This window comes from Periplaneta americana, chromosome 4 (genome assembly GCF_040183065.1).
Source record: "Periplaneta americana isolate PAMFEO1 chromosome 4, P.americana_PAMFEO1_priV1, whole genome shotgun sequence".
NCBI classification, from domain to species: Eukaryota; Metazoa; Arthropoda; class Insecta; order Blattodea; family Blattidae; genus Periplaneta; species Periplaneta americana.
Window position 1 is genome coordinate 133,797,916 of NC_091120.1, and position 22,691 is coordinate 133,820,606.

Sequence of the window (22,691 nt, forward strand, 5' to 3'; positions counted from 1 at the left end):
CCGCACTGCGCTTTCGTGGATTTTCGAAAGGCTTTCGACACTGTGGAGAGAGAAGCGCTTTGGTATAAATTATGGATGAAAGGGATGTCGGGAAAGATAATTAGAGCACTTCAAGGGATCTATAATAAAGTGGAATTTTGTGTTAAGTACGACATGAACAGAGTGTCTGAAAGCTTTACCAGTCGCAAAGGTGTGAAACAAGGTTGCATACTGTCTCCCTTATCTCCCTTACTTTTTAACGTGTTTATTGATGATATAACAGAGATTATGTTACGAGAGGAAATTGACGCCCTAGTCATAGGGGACGTGAATATTCCAGTATTGTTATATGCCGACGATCTGACATTATGTTCTAGAAGTGTTAAGAGATTGCAGAAAGGACTTGACAAGCTCCAAATATACTCCAGGGACTGGGGATTGAAAGTAAATACTGAAAAGACGAAGACTATGACCTTTAAGAACGGTTGTGTTTACAGTAAAACGGAGACCTGGACATACGAAGGTCGAGCACTGAACAACGTGAAAAGTTTTGTTTACTTAGAGGTAACAATGACGATGAACGGAAAATGGAATAAACATATAGACACTACAAAATACAGGACATTGATAAAAGCGATGGAAACGCTGAAGATACGTAACAAAATCCCGGAAGTCTCTCTAAATTTATTAGATAAAGTATACAATGCGGTAGTTAGGTCTACAATTACGTATGGGGCAGGAATTTGGGGTTGGGGAAGAACGGAAAAACTTAACCAGGTACAAAAGCGACTTTTTAAAACGGATAGCGGGGGTGGGGAGGGGAACGGCTAACAGCGGAATCCTAAGAGAATTCGGACGCCATAGAGACTCAATAGAACGCAAGATAAAAGTTTTAAAGTACTACTTGAGGATTGTGCATGGAGATCAGTCTCTTATTAGAGCGGTCTGTTATAGGGAGCAACTCGAGAGGAGAGACCAAGTAACCTGGGCAGGTAGATTACGCAGAGGGTTGGAGGAAATAGGCATGGGATTTATAATCGCGGAAGATTGCAGGAACAAGCGAAATGTCTGGCGGAAAGTCAAGAAACGCCTGAAGGATATAGACAGGCAAATAACAGAAGGGGAATGTAGGGATAAGGTTGCTCTGGAGATCCAATCGATGATCAAAACAAATTGGGGGGCCGAACTATATCTCTATGGAGGTAGCAAAGAAGGTAGACTGGGTTTAATCTGGTTTCGTCTAGGAGCCTGGAGGGCACTTAAAACCGTCAACGAAGAGGGGGCAAGAATATGTCCTCTTTGAGGTAAAGACGAGACATCACACCACATTTTATCAGAGTGTGAAGCCACAGAAGCTCTAAGGAAACGATTCCTGCCACAGTCCTTCATTACATCTGGCAGGGGGCACTTGGCAACATACAATATGTTAAATAACGTTAAATTTTGTGACAGTGTGGGAAAATTTATGGCAAAAGTTCGACAGTTGAGGGTGGAACTGGCCGAGGGGGAGGGAGCCGAGAAAATAAGGGAAAGAGTTAATAATTAGTGTTGGAATGATAAAGTAATTAGTGGAAAATGTTATTTTTGTATTTATTGTGTCTTTTTTTCTATTTGTATTTTATCGCGTGTGTATGTTTTTTAAGTATTACCTTTACATTTATTAATTTGATTATTTCGTGCAGTGTTTCACTGTGTTTTTTTCTCTCTCTCTTTTCATATCTTACATTTATTTTATTTTTTATTATTTTTGTGAAATTTGGTTTGAAGTTAGATTAGTTGTAATTGTGATAATTAATGATAACGGTAGTAATAACAATAACTGTTGTTTTACTATTTTATTATTAGTAGTATTATTTTTGTTTTCTTTGAAGATTCAAACTGTGCATAGTTACAGCACGAATGGCCGTACGGGCTCGTGCGAAGGATCTTGTGTACATGAGTTTGTATAATTTATCATGCATCAATAAATGCACTTTATGTATGTATGTATCTATCTATCTATCTATCTATCTATCTATCTATCTATCTATCTATCTATCTATCTATCTATCTATCTATCTATCTATCTATCTGTCTGTCTGTCTGTCTGTCTGTCTGTCTGTCTGTCTGTCTGTCTGTCTGTCTGTCTGTCTGTCTGTCTGTCTGTCTGTCTGTCTGTCTGTCTGTCCGTCCGTCCGTCCGTCCGTCCGTCCGTCCGTCCATCCATCCATCCATCCATCCATCCATCCATCCATCCATCCATCCATCCATCCATCCATCCATCTATCTATCTATCTATCTATCTATCTATCTATCTATCTATCTATCTATCTACTCCTGCATATTGACTTACATGTCTTAGAAATGCAGGTAGTAGGCTATTAAAGATATCAATGAGAAGAATTTTGCCGGCACTATGGATCGTGTCCCGGTATAACTCAGTTAGAAAGAGAGCTCTGCGCGCAGAGCTGACGTCCCGGGTTCGATTACCGTTACCGGAACGAATTTTTTTTTTAATTCAATAGATATAACTACAGTATGGCCACTTATAGTTATTGTATTAAATGAGGACGGCGAGACCTCATATATGAATATATATGTATATGTCAAACGTTAGCACTGTTCATAAACTGTTGTCGACATTGACCAGAAAGTCATTTAAATATGCGTTCCCTCATATGTGACTTGTATATCTTAAAAATGCAGGTAGTAGGACATTGATGGTGTGAATGAGAAGAGTTCGGCCCGCACCGTGGATCGTGTCCCGTTATAGGTCAGTTGGAAAGAGTTCTCAGCACGCAGAGCTGAGAGGTCCCGGGTTGGATTACCGGTGAGGGAACGAATTTTTCTCAATTTAATAGATAAACCATAAGGGTATCTGTAATATTGGAATAGTAAATATATTTTTACAAATTAATCCATATTTATTTTGCAGTGTGCGATGTATTTTCTTACAAACTTTATAATGTAACGTATAAGCTGGCAGGGTTATTACTGAGCCAGCATTTCATCTATAAGATTTTTCATAGCTTCCCTAGCTTGGTCACATTCGTTACCTGAAACAGGAAACATTTTATCTTGTTACAATAAATAATACTAATAATAATAATAATAATAATAATAATAATAATAATAATAATAATAAAAGCGTGAAGTGATAAATTTAATAATTATGAATGTTGCATGTGATACGAAAATAGTAACGATCTTTATTAAAAACTGAAGGTACAGGATTGTTCAATATAGGATATAACCGCAATTCAGTTAGCCTATTCAGTTTTTCCTGTCTTACTGATCACAATAATAAAATTGACGTCACATAGTGTCTCACCTTTCTATTTGCTAATGTGTATTCTTGTCACAACAGTACCTTCAAACATAGTGGCTAATTTAGAAGTTATCAGTAAGATAGGAATGTAATCAATCAATCAATCAATCAATCAATCGAATCGGCCGAAATTCCCAAGTGATTGTTACAAATGTACAATAGGCGATGTGTATCACTACGACAGTTGTATGACTGGGGAGAGGAATTGAAACATGGAGAGATAAATGTAGAAGCTGCGAAAAGACTAGGCCAGCCTGGGAATTACTGTATGTAGCAGAGGAAATCATGAATATACAGGGTGTTGAAATAGTATCCAATATTTAGGAGGTGCTAGTATGCATAAAAAAAAATAATGTCTAATAAACATGGGTCCTACAACACATACTTTCTGAGATCTGAACACTTGTTCATAGGAGGTGCTCAATGTGACGTCCATTCATGGCAGTGCATTCCTCTCCCCTTCGGCGTAAGGAATCACGCACTCTTTGACCTGGTTGTTCTTGATAATCAAAAGTCTAGGGCAGTGATCATCAACTCGCGTATGAACGGACGCGGGCAATGCTTGGCTGATGCGTGCTTACTGTACCGGGCAGAGGACCGATTTGTGACGTTGCGTTGTAGTGAAGAGAGGCGGTTCTTGCTAGCCATTCAAACAAGAGATGCAAGGAGCAGAAAACACTTCAAAACGTAGGCCACAGTGAAGAAATACAACATATAGATGCAGTATACAGCTCACAGTAACGAATATGGCAGATACGAAGAAGAAGAGCGTGTAGCATTAATTCAACATTTCAAGGAAAATGAGCTAGAATTTGTTTAAGATCACAATGTTAGTGAATCGGCTGTGCGACTCAATTATAAAATTTCACTTGTAGTGAATAGTAATATATTAGAAATCTTTTAAAGTTTGAAAATTTGAAGAATATTTAATTACAACTGAAGATCTTTTCTCACAACAAGTGTAGAAGTTTGAATCTATAAGTTTGTCTCCTTCCACCGTGTTGCATTCCATCCGAGGTGTAGCCGAGGACGTTCAGGTGCAACTAGTAATAAAATTATTTGTCAGTCTTTGTTACTCTTTGGCAGTAGATGAAAGTACTTACGTAAGCGATAATCCCCAACTGGTGATTTTTGTAAGAGGCGTTATTGAAAACCTTCAGATTAAGGAGAGCTTTTACATATAGTTCTCATAAAGATTCCGATATTTTATTGTAGCGGTTGTAGAAATTATTTTGGACTTCCTTGGAATAAACTTATATCCTTGGCAACCAATGGTGCTCCTTCCATGCTTGGAAGTGAAACGGGTGTAATAAGGAGTCTGAGGGACGAAGTGAAAAGCGTTAATTTATCCCATGAAGTTATTTCTGTTCACTGTATTATACAACAACAGAATTCATGTGTAAAACAAATAAAAATGGTATTTTATAGAAGTAGCCCAGTTGGAAAAACCACCAACACAATTATATCGAAAAGTCTCGCTCAACGTCAATTTTAAGTCTTTCTTGACGAATGCAATAGTGAGTATGGCGATCTGTCATATTATAGTAAAGTGCGGTGACTAAGTCGTGGCAAATTATTGGATAGGTTCTTTGAAGTGAGGGAGGAAACATCATCGTTCACGGAGGAAGAAGAAAAGTCTGTATCATAAGTGAAAAATGAAAAAATGGATTTGTGAACTTGCCTTCTTAATGAAATTATCTGAATGCTTTAAATTGTTTTCTACAAGGTAACAACAAGATTATTACACAGTTATATGACAGAGTGAAGGCGTTTAATATGAAACCACCTCTAATTATGGAACTTTAGCTTAACTAAAAGGATAAGTTACAGCACATTTTTCAAAATTAACAACGATATAGGCATACTAGTTTCTTAAGACTTTGGATTTCGAAGAATATATTCACACATGATGCGAAATGCGCCAGGAATTCGATTCGAGATTTAAAGACTAGAGAAATTTTCAATTTGATTTTCAGTTATTATTTGTAACTGGAACTTAATGATTTACTTTACGATAGTGAATTGAAGGACAAATATCAAAACAAAACAAGTTATTTAACTTTTATATGAACTTTTCATGTGTTAGATGTCCTCGATTTTACAGACATGCATTTTCGGATTCACATATATGTGCGAACAGTAATTTTTTCCTATGATGAAGATAAACAAGCCATGTCTTGGAAGTTAAGTATCGAATCACAACTTAAAATGTGCTGTCACATTATTCACTATACAAACATTAGTTCCAAACATTGAGAAATTGCTGAGAAAAAAGAGAATTAAACAAATCCCGAAAAATCAATGCTAATGCCAGCGTTGAGTGGACTGAATGGAGTTAAATTTCTGCATTACTATTCCTAGGGTTTTTTATGTTTTGTTCAACATTTTCCCTAACAGAAGCAGTTTACACATTTACAGTAATTGCCATGCATTGTCCGAATAATTAACATGAAATGTGTATTACGTTTCTGAAAGTAATTATACATTTATTAACTTGTAACTTTGTTGAAAATAGGCTAAAATGTTTTCTTTTTTCGAATTGCTTAAGATAGTTTATTTAGTTATTTCTATTCAGCCAGTATCTTTTTTCATCAGAAAACAATCATAAACCTATGCAGTAAATGCATATTGTGGTCCCGCCGCTGAACGTCTTACCTGCCCTGTTACGACTTTCCCTTGCCGAGAGGGCTAGCGGGCAAGGCTTCATGACGATGCAGTGTTCTGAGTTGGGGACCACTGGTCTAGGGGATTTAGGTTTGGGGAACGAGCAGGCCAAGGTGTGGGGCGTCCCCCATCAATCGAGCAGTCCTGAAATTTTAGCATCAGGTGTTCACGCTCATTGCGGAAAAAAAATGTACTGGTGTGCCATTATGCATGAACCACGTCTCTAGTCTTTGTTGACATGGCACATGCTCCTGCTAGGTAGGCAATACATTAATAAATCCTGATAACGAGCTCCAGTGAATCTCTGTGGTAGCACGTATGGCCCTTAATCTATCGCCAACAACGCTTGCAATAAATCCTGATAACGAGCTCCAGTTAATCTCTGTAGTAGCACGTATGGCCCTTAATCTATCGCCAACAACGCTTGCAATAAATCTTGATAACGAGCTCCAGTTAATCTCTGTGGTAGCACGTATGGCACTTAATCTATCGCCAACAACGCTTGCTCATAAGTTGATTGAGAATCGGTGTCGATGCCTTGTTTCTTCAAATGCATGGGGATTTTCATCAGACATGCTGATTACGAAAATTCACAACACCATCTCTGTGCAATCCCGCTCATATCCGCAACCATACTTTTTTTCTTAATTATTCCTTCCGATGTATCATTATTGCATGCCAGGGGTATCAACTACGGTATGATTATCTGGTAATCTGCTATATTGTAGGTCAGAGAAGTGCATTGCCGTGAATGGACGTCACATTGAGCACCTACTATGAACAAGTGTTCAGATCTCAGAAACTATGCATTGTAGGACCCAGGTTTATTAGACATTTACTTCTTATTTTTATGCATACTATCACCTCATAAAATATTGGATATTTTTAACACCTTGCATTTGAAGCTGTCTTATTTTACCAAGACCCCCGTATCAGAATTTGTGAAGTAGGCACAGATATGGTATAAGTATTGTCCAGTTCAGCAGATAATCCACGATGGGCCAGGTTTTCGGATAGTTGCGACCAGGGGGATTCCATTCAGACAAAACGAAGTGAAGCTCGACATATGAACGGCTGGATTTAATTCCTGCACGTTATTATTATGAAGGTGATTCTTTTCTCAGTGGAATTATCACAGAGGATGAGTCAGGAGTGCATTATTATTGCTCTGAAAGCAGAAGTATTCACATGGAATATTGTCACCTAAGCTCACCAAGACTTAAGGAAGTCCGTCGTGTCATTGGAACAAGCAAGGTCAAGTTGTTGAACATTACAATAATAGAGAAGTTCATTAACAACGAATCATATTGCAATTTACTACATTTTTACTAAAGATTCAGAAGACTTCAATTTGTCATAAATGTCCAGGATTGGCCAAGCGTTGAAATGTTTTGCAACGTGATGATTCTTGGCATCAAACTGTTGCTGCCACACTTGAGAAAATTACGAATTTGTATATGGAGATACTTCCACATAAACGTATTCGCAAGACCTAGCAGCTAGTGGTTATCATATCTTTGAACCGCTAAGAGGAACACTTATTGCCAGAATATGCAGTCAGATGAGGATGTTTAACGTGCAATCCAACACAGCTGTGCCGAGAGTTCTTCTGAACAGTCATTGATGCTTTGGTACCATGTTGGAAAAAAAAGTACAGAGACAAGCGGACTATATTGAAGACTAATATTGATTTGTGAGATTGGAAGTCAAATACGTAATGTTAGAAATAGTTAATGATGTTATATTAAACAGAGTAATATATATTCGTATAAGTTTGGAACAATCACAACCAGTGAAAATTCTAGAGAAAAGTCTTTTAAAATAAGTCTACACAATTCAACAACCCTTAATAGTTTGCTTTGTGATCCTATTACATTAGAGCTGTCGAAAAAATTCGGAAATGAAAGAAGTTCAAATGAGCTTGAAGGATCTGACAGAGGATTTGTATTGTATTGTATTGTACTGTATTTATTAACATTAAGCTTATATGGTATTCGTACATTGCTTCACAGCTAGAATATGGCACATGTCAAACGAAAAAAGAAATCTTAATATGAAGAGTCCACTGCAAGAATGATGGATGTCATTTGGAATACATTTTGCAGGAGAAGCAATTGAAAGTTTGAAATGCTTAGCGCTCAAAGCTTAACTGTGATTTTCCGATCATTATTGCACAATGACTATCAGAGTTAATGCCACATAACTCTCTATGTACATTCTATATGTCTTAAGCTATGCATTGAAAGTCTTTGGTTCATTTTCTACAAGAAAGTGGACTCTTCATATTCCTATAAAGTCTTAATTTATAGTCACAGTCCAGTAGAAATATATATAGAAGTGGTTTATAATATAGCCTACTAGTACAACACAGAGTTTTAGTATCAATTTCATGAAGCGTTTTTGAATGCCATGGATTCATGAATACAGAACAGAAGAGGTGAGAAATTAGGTACTTCTTTAATTTGGCTCTAAATAATCTTATGTTTTGAGTTTCATTTCTTATACCCATACGGAGGCTATTAAAAATGTTTACTGCCATATAACGGACTCCTTTTTGATAGCACGATAGACTTGCCGATGGAGTATGAAAATCATTTTTGACGCGTATTTATGCTATGAACTCTGGAATTAGTTACAAAGTTTTCACGATTGTATACGAGGAAGATTATTAATGAAAAAATATACTGAGAAGCCATTGGCATTATTTGTAGTTTTTTTGAAAATAGTCCTACGCGATTTCCTAGATTTGGCACCTACTATTATTTTAATTACCGTAATTTCCCATAACTATGGTCCAGGCACCCAACTATGGTCCAAAACGTATTATGTACTACTTAGTCCCCCAAGAGTTCGTTGTTTGCCATTTAAGGCGCTACTGTGTTGGAATTATGTTCCCCATAGGTGCTTCTATCTACCATTACACGTGGAAATGATATGGATGCTTAACAAGGCCAGTGTGCATCGTTCTATTTAATGTGTGAAGACACGAAATCATTCAGTTTGTGATTGTCTGTTTTATTAAGCTCTCCTCTATAGAACTGATAAGTTATAGATATATGATTCTTTGTACAATTAAACCTGGCTATATAGTGTTTACTTTCACGTAATAATTACACTGGCAGACGTTAAGGGCTCTGCGTGAAAAATGTTTAACCTCAAGGCTAGAAGTCAGTCCTCAACTATGTACCACAATTTTTCGTGGACCATAGTCGTATTTCATTTTGAAATATTTGTTTCAATAAAATGTGATCAATGTGATTAGTTACTTCTGCAAATACTGTATCTCAGTATATTCTAAAACACCATTTAACATTATAGTCAAGTAAACAAAGAAACAGGCTGTTCCAGCATCAATGGTACTAGCACGAATGATGGTTTGGTAAAACGACAACTTCAGGGTAGAAGGAAAACAACCGTCCCTGTAAGTGACTATGAGAGCGATGAAATTGAATTGGTTATAGATTATGATTCAATTTCAGAATTACAAGAGAAATGGATATTCAAAGGATAGAAATAAGCCTAATGAATGTAGTTCTCAGTACGATAAATAAACATTATCAGTGAATTTATTTGCATAATATTTTGCTAAGAATGTGTTAGTTTATTTTGATACCGTACTTTTGTTCTTTGATATACACTCACCAGAAAAAGAAAGTGGGCCAACTACATTTTATTTAAATTTTTTAAAAATGGTAGGACTTTTTAAATAATTGTAGGTGTGCTGAGGTTCATTTAGTTATTCATTTATTTTGTGATACGTAACACTGTAGCACTGAATACGTAATAGCCAACAATTATCTGAAAAGAAGAATCGTTCTTCTTTTAATATTGTGTGTAAACTTCTCGGACTCATTTCGAGCTAAGCTGAAGATGTCTACAGACTGGTAAGCTTTTTTGAGGTAGTATTGGAGTACTTCATTGTATACAAATGTCACTAAGTCCTGCCGATTCTCCAAACGTGGTTGCATTGATAGAAGGTGGGAATAGTCAGCGTTATGTGGCTGCAGTTCTTGGGATTCCTCGATCGACCGTACAACGAAATGTACCATCGCTTTAGAGAGACAGAAGGTTATTCCAGGAGACCCGGTTCAGGGAGAAAACGAGTAACTTCGGCTCGTCACGATCATTTTATTGTCCTAAATACATTAAGAAATCGTCATTCCACAGATATTGAGACCAGAAGAGCCTTCTAGAAAATAAGACAAGTTAACGTGAGTGAGAGAACTGTAAGAGGACGTCTGGATGAATGTGGGCTGATTCCAGAAGACCAGCTAAAGGCCAAGAATTGCTCCAGCAACATCATGTTGAACGATTACGTTTTGCTCACAATCATGCTAATTGGAACTCGGGGGAGTGGCGACGAGTGATCTTCACAGATGAATCGAGATTTAGTTTACAGATGGACGTGAAAGAGTATAGAGAATAGAAGGAGAACGTTTTTCTTCATGTACCTTCAGTTCACGTGTCAGTTTTCAAGGTGGATCAGTAATGGTATGGGGTGGCATTTCGTATGAAGCTCCCACAGAACTTGTTTTCATTAGTGGAGGTGCTTTGACTGCTCCAAGATACATCGAAGAAGGTCTAATTTAACATATGGTACCATATGCCCACTTACTGGTGAAACGTTCCTGTTAATGCATCACAATGCACGTCCTCATGCTACAAGAATCGTGGATGAGTTCCTTCACGACGTTGGATTGAATAGGATGGCATGGCCAGCAAGAAGTCCTAATATAAACCCTATTGAACATGTGTGGGAGCTGCTAGGGAAGCAAGTTAGAAGTCGCCTAACTCCTCACAGCAACTTACAGCAGCTCCGAAATGTTCTAAGTAAAGAATGGAATAGAATCGACCAGACTGACATCCAGAATCTGATCGAAGGGTGAATCGGCGAATGGTAACAGTCATACAGTCACGGGGAGGTAATACCCGCGATTACATCTGGGTGGCCACAAAATCAGTTGAAAATTTGGAAGTAAATTGATATAATTTGTAAGTTTTACACCTTTTAATTATATCCATTGTTTGGAGTTGAAAATAATAGCGCAAATGATAATGAAAAAGTTTTTTTTTTCTGGGAAGCAATGTTTTCTTCATTTTTCATAAAGGATTTTCTGATTCTCACCTCATAAAAAAATTGAGAAACTTTAGGTGGCCCGGTTTTCTTGCCGGTGAGTGTAGTTGTTCATTATTGCAGAAAAATGACTTTCAGATTTCACTTGTTTATTGTGTGTTTATGTAATATGTACTAATAAAAAGAATCTATATACTTTTCATTTATTTTTTAATAGTTCTATGCTAGATTATGTTTCTACCCTTAAATTAGAAATCAATGTATTGATTTACGAATAATTACACCTCCAGCTATAGTCCATTCATGCTTTCAAGCACGAATATATGAGTGGACCATAGTTGGGCAACTCAGAATACAACTATGTACCAATGCTTATTATTTTTTAACACTTGTAATTAAATAATTTCAAACACATATGTGAATATTTATTTAATATAAACTTACAAGAGTCTAAAGCCAAAATTTCACTTAGTCTGGATGAATAGTACTGAATATGCAAATAAAAATGTGACAAATGTGGACCATAGTTAGGGGAAACTACGGTACTCTTTTTTGTAGTAGGAATATACTATCACTATCTGTGAAATTTCCCCAGAATATTATTCCAAAACTCATTACCGAGTGGAAGTATGAGGAGTATAATGTTTTTAAGGTCTTGATATTTACAATCTCTTGCATATATCTAATAGGGAAACCTGCTGAATTTAGTTTTGGGGTAATTTCTTTAATATTATTTTTCCAATTTAACTCATTATCGATTTTTAAGCCAAAAAATTTGATTGTTTTGTTGCTTAGAAATGCTTTGGAAAATATGAAAACTCTTTATTACTGGTAGTTAATTTTTAAGATTATGTAAGGGACCGTTTAAGGATTAAATAATGACACAGGCACAATTGGTACATGAATTCAATAATAATTAGATAATGGAGCGAGGCGGGTCTTGTCGTATGACGCAATGACGTAATGAAAGACGGAGAAATGGGAAAAGTACGCGATTTCCAGGGAAATTTGGGCTGAAAAAGTGTGTATGTGTGAACTCCAAGCCCGTTGGCCACTTGCCTCACTCTGATTTTCTCCGTTTGATTGAATAAACGTTTTGAAATGGAAAGTCGAAATTGGTCGCAAACTTATAGCTACTGTATTATATGAGAGAGAGAAACACGACAGAACAGCAGCAGGTCAGAATCGCTGAAGATATTAAAGGCCAGCACTTCGAGTGGGAAGCTGCAGTCGTCGCATGAGAAGAGATCTAAGACTTTGTAGTCTACTGTACGAGTGACGCTCGAGTAAACTCGCCTCTGAGTACCAAAGGCAAGATCCGAAAGCCAAAACTCGAGGCACATTAATTACAGAATGCAGCGAGCGATACGGACCGCGCAGAAAACCACGAGGCGCGAAATTCACCGTAACGCATCTGTTTTCACGGTACCACGAATGACGTCAGAGTAAATCTCTCTTGTCAAAACGTCAACATTTTTTTTTCATTTTGTAGGTGGAATACTGACATACATGTTATAACCAGAGAAGAATCTGTTTAATTGTAAGAAGAAGGATATTTCGAAGAATTGAAGTAGAACCAACTGTTGTTTGACACCTCTTAAGAATCAACAAATGCAAAATGTCTAGCTGACAATATAATTATTATATAGCAAAAGTATATAGGAAGATAAAGTCCTTTCAAATTACAGTTATTATGCTGATTTGTCTGTGGCCATTCTAATAGTATAAAAGCCCTTTCAAGAGACTGCTATGTAACACTGAATTAGCTCTAGTTGAAGACTAAATCGTGACCAGTTAGGCTATATTATTACTTACAAGAGAAATAATTGGTGCTGGAGAATAACCAGCTTTCTGATCGGTTTCTCGAAGATCTGGATAAGTTAATTTAAAGTTCTGTGAAGGAAATTTTATGTTCGCCAGGAGTCACGTCAGACACGACGTTGTAAACATTACGTAAATATAAAGATCTCAGCCTCTTCAAAGCTCAATGGGAACCATATTTACAGTATGTCAATATGACGTCACACCTTATTAAAAACTTCGAATCCTCTTGTCTCTACAAAATAACACCGTAGCTGAAAAGAAGGTCTGTTTAAGAAAGTAAAAAGTTGCACTTGAAGATCAGGATATTAACATTAAACTGCTACAGAATTTTAGAAAAAAAATGTACGATAAATGGCATATATGCTTCCACATAAGGGGAGAGACGTTATTTTACATTAAGAATTTACTCCCGGAAATAAATGGGTTTTTAGTAAAGAGGTCTGTCTGTCTTTGAATAGCGAGATACAATTAAGATGAATGCTAACGTAGAATCAGTCAGAGGTCTTTGGGCGATTTTCTTTGCAGATATTGTAACGAGGTTAAGTCTTAACGCACGTCCTAGGATTCTGCCAAAATCAAGAACTCCTGAGAAATTCGCGCCAACATAATATCTGAAAACTAATACCATAGACCCTTAGAAAAAGACCCTTTGGTGTCCATGAAGACGTGCACTGCGTTGCGGCTGAAGGCAACGGAATTAGAGAAGCGGTAACCGTGGCTCTAGACAAGACTAATAGTAGGCCTAAAGGCTTTATACTAGACCCAAATGTTAGATTTGAGGTAAGTCAGCCCAACCGAGATCAACAAAGAAAAACAACAAATTGTGAACCCACTATTTCGTATTTTCGAGGAAATGAAGGCGTCTGGAAAGTGCATGGTTTAATGATCGGAGCGAGGGGTACCATCCCAGAATTAACCGTTAATATTTTTATATGCTTTGGAATCAATTACATCCTAAAATAGTCGCTTCAACCATTAAAGGGTCTGTCGCAATCCTCAAAAACCATTTACATCAATATTATAGTTCCCATTTTTTTTTTAATTTGCGGTTATACTATTATATATAATATAATATAATATAATATAATATAATATAATATAATATAATATAATATAATATAATATAATATAATATAATATAATTCACGTTTTCTGTTCACATAAACTTACTATACTTGTGTATATTACGTTATTCTGTTTTTGGTAACCCACAGGATGGCGTGTTGGAATGGTAATAGGGAACCCTGACTTTATTCAAAATATCATAAAAGTAAAAAAGCCAAATGGATTATGTTTTTTTTTTTTTTTTTTTTTGTTAATTCGTTTTAGGGTTGTTTTTGGTGATTGATTAAATATTTTTATTTTACTTATTTCTGGTTTAACAATGCTTGGGCAGAAGATTTTTTGGGAATAAATTATATATACTATATATATTTATATTACATATATAAATTCATGTTTTCTGTTCACGTAAACTTATCTCATTTACTTATTGTAACCACTTCCTATTCTTGTGTATATTACGTTATTCTGTGACTTTGCTGACACAGAATGTTTGGGCAGATTATTTTTTGGAAATACACACACACAGACACAAACAAAGACAAGACAGACATACGCACAGGGTGATTCACGAAGTTTTACCGCCACTAATGGAGAATTGTTGAACATATATTTCTAATAAAAATTTTTCCTATCTTACATAATTCTGGAATAATTATTGATTTTCTAAATTTGTTGGTGCGAATGAAGCTCTCAAATGTCAGCGCAAGCTCTTACTGTGCAATGCATCGATAATCATTTGTCGCATGTTCAGTTGACGGTCATACATTGTGGAGTTAGCAGCTTGTTAGTTGTCTAGAGATACCGTATAAATTTACAACTGAGGAATATGCCGATATAGTATTATTTAGCCTATGGTGTTTGTGACGGAAATGCAACTTCTGCTGCGGCCGAATATCACTGCCGTTATCCTAATCGTAGAATTCCGGATCATAAGACTATTAATGGAACATTTAACATATTAAGGCAAACTGGTTCACGCTCCAGTTTTTGTATCCAGTATGAAAGACTTCAACAACATGATATAGCAGAAGAAGGAAACATTTCCAACGCTGTGCAACACAGGTCCTCGAACTTCAAAAAGACGTGTAGCTTGGCGACTCTATATTACTCAGTGAAAGGTATGGAGGAAGAAGTGAACTTAAAAGATGACATGTACCTACACTTTCTACAAAACGAACTAACACAATTAGGCCCATTAGACGATATTCCTATTGCAACGAGACTTCATATGCACTTCCAACTTGATAGAGGGCCTTCTCAGTTCACCCTCGCCATGAGAGATCGTCTAAACTACTATCTTACACCGTTGGATTGGTCGCAGAATCTAAACTAGTATCTTACACCGTTGGATTGGTCGCGGAAGTCCTCATTTCTGGCCAGCCAGATCGCCAGATTTCACATTTTTTAATTATTACCTAAGAGGTGGATGAAATGATCTTCTGTATCATATTAAGGTAGACGCACGTGAAGAATTAATTGTGCGCATTATGGACGCCGCAGCAACCATTAGGAACTGCCCTGATAGTTAAGGAGTGCGACGCGCGTGATTCATAAGCGTGCCATCAAGTGTGTGTGGAGGTAGAAGGAGACACGTTTCAAAATGTCTTGTAAAACTAAGACCTGATGAGCAGAATGAAGTTTACAGCAAGTAAGTAGATAACTACTTTTTTTGGAAATACACACACACAGAGTGGGAACTGTAACCATTTTTGTGTTTCTATAGTGATATTGTGTAGTATATTGCATAGTTCATGTTAATAGTTCCTTCACATAAGTTACTAGGTAACCATTTTGTATGTAGGACGTAAACAGTGGCGCTGCGATCTATGTTGTTACTCTGTGGGGAAGAGAAAGATATTGTCTATTACTAGAATAAGAGAGTGATTGTACTGCACAGGTGACGTAACAGCGGCGCGCTATGTATTATTACAAGCAACTGCCGTTCCACAAACAGAATGGTTGGGTAACAACAATTCTGGAGTCAAAGACAGTTTTATGTTATTATTTTCAAGTATTACTTTTCTAAAATAATTTATGCTCGAAATGTTCATTGCAAATTGTGGAGATGGTTCTAGTTTTCTAACCATGCCATGAAACTACATATTTCAACTTCTTCGTAAATAATTAGAGGCCACATTATGAGGCTCGTATAACCGAAAATATTGAATTTTGAAAATATTTCATTGTCCCGTATAAGGGACGCAACAGATCAGGAGATTCTGCAGGACATTTAGAGTTATTGTATTTTCGAGTCTTCGAAAACAGAGAATTTTAACACACCGTTGGGAAATGGAAAATTATTTTAATTACAAAATCATAGTGAAAATGTTGAATTTTGAGAATTCTATAAAAATTCAATTGTAATCACATACTATTTCATAGTACTTACTTTTGACTTGCAATTCCTCTGGGCAAAGCTGAAAGAAAATTTAATTAATCATTAGAATATTGTAATAAAGACTAATTGAGACATTTAAAATGAGTAATTTGAGAGTATCCAGAATTAACATAAACTATATTACAGATATTTATCATTTACAATAAAATAATAGATAGGACATAATGAGAAATGTTGGATACATGTTAGTGTACATTACATATGATGATGATGATGATGATGATGATGATGATGATGATGATGATGATAGAGAAGTTTATACACCGCCCATGAATAAGAAGAATATTGAGTAAATTGTCCTCAGTATATAAGTAGTGTAAATAAAAAATCTGAACATTACTTGACATAGACAATACAACATTAACAAAGGATAGTTACAAATAATTACATTAACTTGGGAGAAAACTCGAAGGATTTTACACACCTAGGAATCTGTTTTTGGTAGATACTGGCAATGCATATGAAGTTTTACTGTATCCCTAAAAGTATTCGATTTCAGAGCAATATACATTCCTTGATAATCATCTAATGTACTCTCAGTCTTACTATGAAACAGCGATATATTTTAGAATTTATTTCAATTTGCAGTATTATAATCGCTACAAGAGCTTTGAGTTGACTGATAATTACTTTATGTACAATAGTAAAACATTAATTTCACATACAAAAACAGTACGTTATTAATAACTTACTGTACATTAAAATTTAACTAATATCCTGACATGCTATTTTGTACTATCAAAATGCCATATAATTAGGTAGATTAATTTATTTGATCAAATCACTGTTTCATTTATTGATTAATAAGCCAGAATTCATTGTCTCTGTAGACATGATGAGGCAGATTTCATTATCCCTGGACAGATGATTGGACACATTTCATTACTTCTCTCTACATTAATAAGGTGTAATTCATTATCTCGGAGTATAGGGTAATAAAGCAGGATTAATTTCTTCCGAATAGAAGTCGTTGTCTCCTAACATAGAATAATAAAAAGCGGAATTCATTATTTCCGAATACAGGCTAATAAAGCAGAATTAATTTACTACACTCACACAGGTAATAAGACAGAATTCATTAGCCTATCTCTGAAAGCAAGATAAAGATAAATTCATTTACACCAAACACTGGATGGTCGGGTAGAATTAATTATTTCCGGCAGTAACTCAGAATTATTTATCCCTGGACACAAGATAAAGGGGATTTAATTAGTATAGTATACAGGATAATTCAAATTTCATTATCTTCTTACACAGGATTATAAAGCAGATATACTATTATCCCTGTACCGAAAAATGATAAGGTTAATTAAATACCTCCGAACACAAAATAAGTCGGAATTATGTGCGAACATATTATGATAACGATGATGATGATAATAATAATAATAATAGTAATAATAATAATACCGAATAATAATAATACCGAATAAAGTTAAAGGATGATAAGTTAGCATTCATTAACTCCGAACACAAATTGACACGGTAAGATTCATTAACTCCGAACACAGGATGATAGAAGTAAAATTCATTATCCCTGTACACAGAATGATAAAGCAGATTTCTTATTCTTGTACACGGGATAAAACAGAATTCATTATCCTTGTACACAGAATGATAAAGCGGATTTCATTACTTCCGAACACAGAACGAGGAACAATTAATTACTCCAATAACACAAGATTATTTGGAAGAATTCATTTTCTCTTTACAAAAGGTGGTAAGGAAGATTTCATTATCACTGTACGTAGGGTAAGGCATAACCCATTATCGTCCACACCTGTGGAGTAACGGTCAGCACGTCTGGCTGCGAAACCAGGTGGCCCGGGTTCGAATCCCGGTCGGGGTAAATTACCTGGTTGAGGTTTTTTCCATGGATTTCCCTCAACCCAATACTAGCAAATGCTGGGTAACTTTCGGTGCAGGACCCCGGACTCATTTCGTCGGCATTATCACCTTCATATCATTCAGACGCTAAATAACCCAGATGTTGATACAGCGTCGCAAAATAACCCAAAAATAAAAAAAATAACCCATTATCTTAGAACACAAGATAATCAGGGAAATTCATGATCGCGATTCTTGACATTTAGTGTATATAAGAAACTGTCTAAAGCAGCCATTGGCAAATTTGTATTCACGATATCACTGGATGCAAGCTGCAATACATATGACGTAATATCAGTCGAGGAATATAGAGCACTCCGTTGGAATCCCAGTGGCGGGCTCTCAATACAATCATTTGAAGTAGACTACATGTTAATGATTTATAGATGGACAAATTATATTTTATTTCATCTTAATTTTTACTGTGTCAAAACAAGCTAGGAAATACGTCACAATTTGGCGCTCTTAATACAACTCGTAAATTTTCTTCTGTTAGTCGCGATCTTTGTTTACATTTTGCAAGGTTTCGTTCAGAAAGCAATTGTTCGGAAATATACTGAACATAGAGCCAAGTAGCTGTAGGCGGCCTAAGTAAGGCCTATAGATAATATTTGTCTTTGGAGATTACTTTAAATAAATCTATGCCAGTCTGGTGTGTTTTATAATAGAAACTTTTTATGCCCTTACTATTTCCAGCTCTCTTCAATAACACATTAGTCCATCTAGTAACTTACACTTTTTTAAAGTCATATTTCCAGCCCCGTCTGTTACTAGAGACACAAGTTGCTTTATACTCAGATTATTTTTCTCTATACATTTTCTTCATGCTTGGAATAATTCTTCTCCTATTATATTTTCTTTAACTATAATGACATCAAGCAAATATTCTTATATGGTGAGATGCTTTGTAACACCACGCTTGAAAATTACGAATTCTGCTGTATCAATATCTGTGTTTTCATCTAAAGTGAGAGAATATACCACAAATTAATGCATCTTTGATTTTTTGTTCATTTAGCTAGTGTTTCAATGTCCAGTATCCTCCTTTGTGAAATCCGTGTGGATTTCATGCTATTAAAAGCATCAGATTGTTTGGGACAAATAATGTTACAAACTTTATTCAAACATGTTTAATGAACCTTCCCTCTTTATAGCACTTCAATGATTTTGCGATTTCCAAAGCAATAAAATAATTGGCATGGAGTTTCCTTTGACTCATTTTGTTTAATAAAATTTAGTAGGTAGTCTACCGGAACTTTTATTTGAATTTCCTCTCTTAAATGTTGTAATTATTGCTTCTCACTGTCCAGCCTACGGAAAGTAAATTATTTTTATCCTTACCATATAATTAGGACTATACTTTTCCGTTTACACTTACATCATATAAGTTCATGCTTCCTATGATTTCGTTCATTATGTCATAATGTCGTCCGATGTTTGATTAATAAGTGCCTATTAGAATTTTAGAAAACACGAGGAATCTACATTGTCACCATGTGCACAAAAAATACTGTTCCTCCCATTCTTCCTTAAACACACGTTTCCGAACAGACGTTGAAGATTTTGAGAAAGAAGCAATCTAAATCTAAGCAGATAAGCCGCCACTGATAGATGCTTGTGTACTGGAGTTGTAGGGCTGTTGGATGAAGGAAGGGGGTGAAGCAAAGATCGTTTACTGCGCTGCCCCTGTGACGTCACTGTTACTAGTGATCACGATTACATTTTTGTCGATGTCTAGTCTAAAGCAATCTCGGTCGCATATAATCATGGGTCACTTACTTAGGTTACTTACTTACAAATGGCTTTTAAAGAACCTGCAGGATCATTGCGCCCTCACAAACGCCCGCCATCGGTCCCTGTTCTGTGCAAGATTAATCCAGTCTCTACCATCACATTCCACCTTCCTCAAATCCATTTTAATGTTATCCTCCCATCTACATCTTGACCTCGCCAAAGGTTTCTTCCCTCCGGCCTCCCAACTAACACTCTATATGCATTTCTGGATTCGCCCATACGTGCTACATGCCCTGTCTATCTCAGATGTCTGGATTTAATGTTCCTAATTATGTCAGGTGAAGAATACAATGCATGCAGTGCTGCGTTTTGTAACTTTCTCCACTTTTCTGTAACTCCATCCCTCTTAGCGCGAAATATTTTCCTAAGAAACTTATTTTCAAAGACCCTTAATCTCTGTTCCTCTCTCAAAACAGAACAACCGGTAATATAACTGTTTTATAAATTCTAACTTTCAGATTTTTTGACAGCAGACTAGATTACAAAAGCTTCTCAACCGAATAATAAGAGGCATTCCCCATATTATTCTGCGTTTAATATTCTCCCGAGTGTCATTTATATTTGTTACTGTTGCTCCAAGATATTTGAATTTTTACACCTCTTCGAAAGATAAATCTCCAATTTTTATATTCCCATTTCGTAGAATATTCTGGTAACAAGACATAATCATATACTTCGTGTTTTCGGGGTTTACTTCCAAACCTATCGAAATCATGGGTCACTGGCTGAGAAAAAACTGCCTACTAAAGGATTGATTCACTGGAAGGAATGGTGAACAGGAGAAGTGTTCTGGGTAGAAGAAAATATCAGATGATTGAAGACATTAAGATATATGGATCACATGCGGAGACAAACAGGATGGCAGATAATAGGAAATATTGGAGAATGCTGGGTTTGCAGTGAAATACCTACCCTTGGGCAGAAAACTATGAATAAATGAACACGTGTAAATAAAGTTTATAAATAGTGACTTGTCGGAAAAACAAGAAAATTAGTATTAAGATTTCTCACACGATGTCGTAACTTTCGTTAGCTCGATATAGATGAAACAAACACTGAAATTAAAGAACTTTAATTACTGTCTTTATGAACAATATCGATTTATTTCTTTCACAAGTGACTGAAAATAGATTTTCTACATGAATGAATTAAAAGTACGCACAAGTGTAATGGAAATGTTATCTAGTCCCCTTAATAAATCGTTATAAAAGAAATATTATAATAATTTAATATCATATGTTTAATAGTTATTCTTAGTGTTGGATGTGACTATTTCTTGAAACGAGTGGATAAACTACTACTTAAACAGAAGATTTGAATGTTCCAAGATACCCCATACACGGAATAGTTTTGAACGTGTTATATGTGATAGTTCTCACTTCAGATATATGTAATTTCCGAAAAATAAAAAGTGTTTATTATGTAACGTCGTATAATTCTGTGCGAATTAAACTTGAAAAAAAATTTATAATGGATGTGAATAAAAAATGTGAACTGAAATACTGTTCCAGAATGCCCCCTCTTCCTCTAAAGTAAGGACAGTGTGAAAAGGAGAAACACATTTTTTCGAATAGTAATAGATCTGAACTGTAAGATAAGTGTGTAATGATTTAAAATTTATCCCAATAGTATAAGATCTGGGCTGTGAAGGCAGTGTGGAAGGGAGAAACATTAGTTCGAATAGTAATACAGGATTGTTTCTGATCTCTGATAACGAATTTGAATAAGATCAAGTGCGTCAGGATTCACACGACAGCTGAACTGTGGCGCGAGATGACAGACCAGTAGTGAGTGATCTCATAGTCAAATGCACGGAGACTCACAGCAGAAATTCCCAAGAAAATCGAGCCTTTTTGGGAACGGTACATAACAAACCTTTCCGATGCCAGGTACAGTCAAGTGAAAATAAAGGAAGCCTGCAATAAACGAGGTTTCGTTACTTCCAAGAAAGGCATCTTCTGTGTACTTAATAAGACTGGTAAAAATCGAATGGAATTAATTTATATCATCTCGTGGGGTTCGGCGACTTGTGACGAGGGGTGGATTTGCTTAATCCTATCCAAGCTTTGCCAGTCTTATTAGGTACACATAAGATGCCTTTCTTGGAAATAACGAAACCACGTTTTTTGCTGACTCCTATGATTTTCACGTAACTGTACTTGGCATCGGAAATGTTTTTTTTATGTACCCCTTCATAAAAGGCTCGATTTTCTTGGGCATTGCTACTGATTATGAAATCACTCACTACTGGTCTGTCACCTCTCGCCGCAATTCATCTGTCGGTGTGATTCCTGACGCACATGATGTCATTCAAATTCGTTATCAGAGATCGGAAACAACCCTGTAGATCTGAACTGTGAGATCAGTGTGTAATGATTTCAAAATTTGTTCCAATAGTATAAGATCTGGATTGTGAAGACAGTGTGGAAGGATTTCAAATTAGTTTAAATATTGTTATGTCTGGACTGTATGGACAGTGAGGAAATACTTCTAGTTGTTCGAATATTCTTAGAAATGGATTAGAAATAGAGTATGGAAAATTTCAAATTTGTTCTGCTTCTCAGAATCTTAGAGTACGTAGTCTGGCCTTTTATGGTTATTATTAAATCATTGATTATTAAGGTACCTTTCAAGTAGGAAGGCTTATTGTGACGACTTCCTCATTATGGGGATGATTGTTGAAGTACATATGACCGCGT

General features: G+C 36.0%; 2 protein-coding genes across 3 annotated transcripts in view; one reads left to right on the plus strand and one right to left on the minus strand.

The window, feature by feature from the left end:
• The window catches only part of Csgalnact (Chondroitin sulfate N-acetylgalactosaminyltransferase), a 1,311,749-nt gene that overhangs the window by 944,827 nt on the left and 344,231 nt on the right, over positions 1-22,691 (plus strand). The gene's annotated exons all lie outside the window — the stretch shown is intronic.
• The window catches only part of LOC138698869 (uncharacterized), a 58,648-nt gene continuing 38,793 nt past the window's right edge, over positions 2,837-22,691 (minus strand). The window contains exons 8-9 of one of the 2 annotated variants that reach the window (XM_069825075.1): positions 16,303-16,330; positions 2,837-3,014 (exon numbers count right to left, since the gene is read on the minus strand). In XM_069825075.1, the coding sequence (XP_069681176.1) occupies positions 2,950-3,014; positions 16,303-16,330 (93 nt within the window). In that variant the 3' untranslated portion in view covers positions 2,837-2,949. The remainder of the gene's footprint in view (positions 3,015-16,302; positions 16,331-22,691) is intronic. The other variant, XM_069825076.1, reaches the window with a different exon arrangement.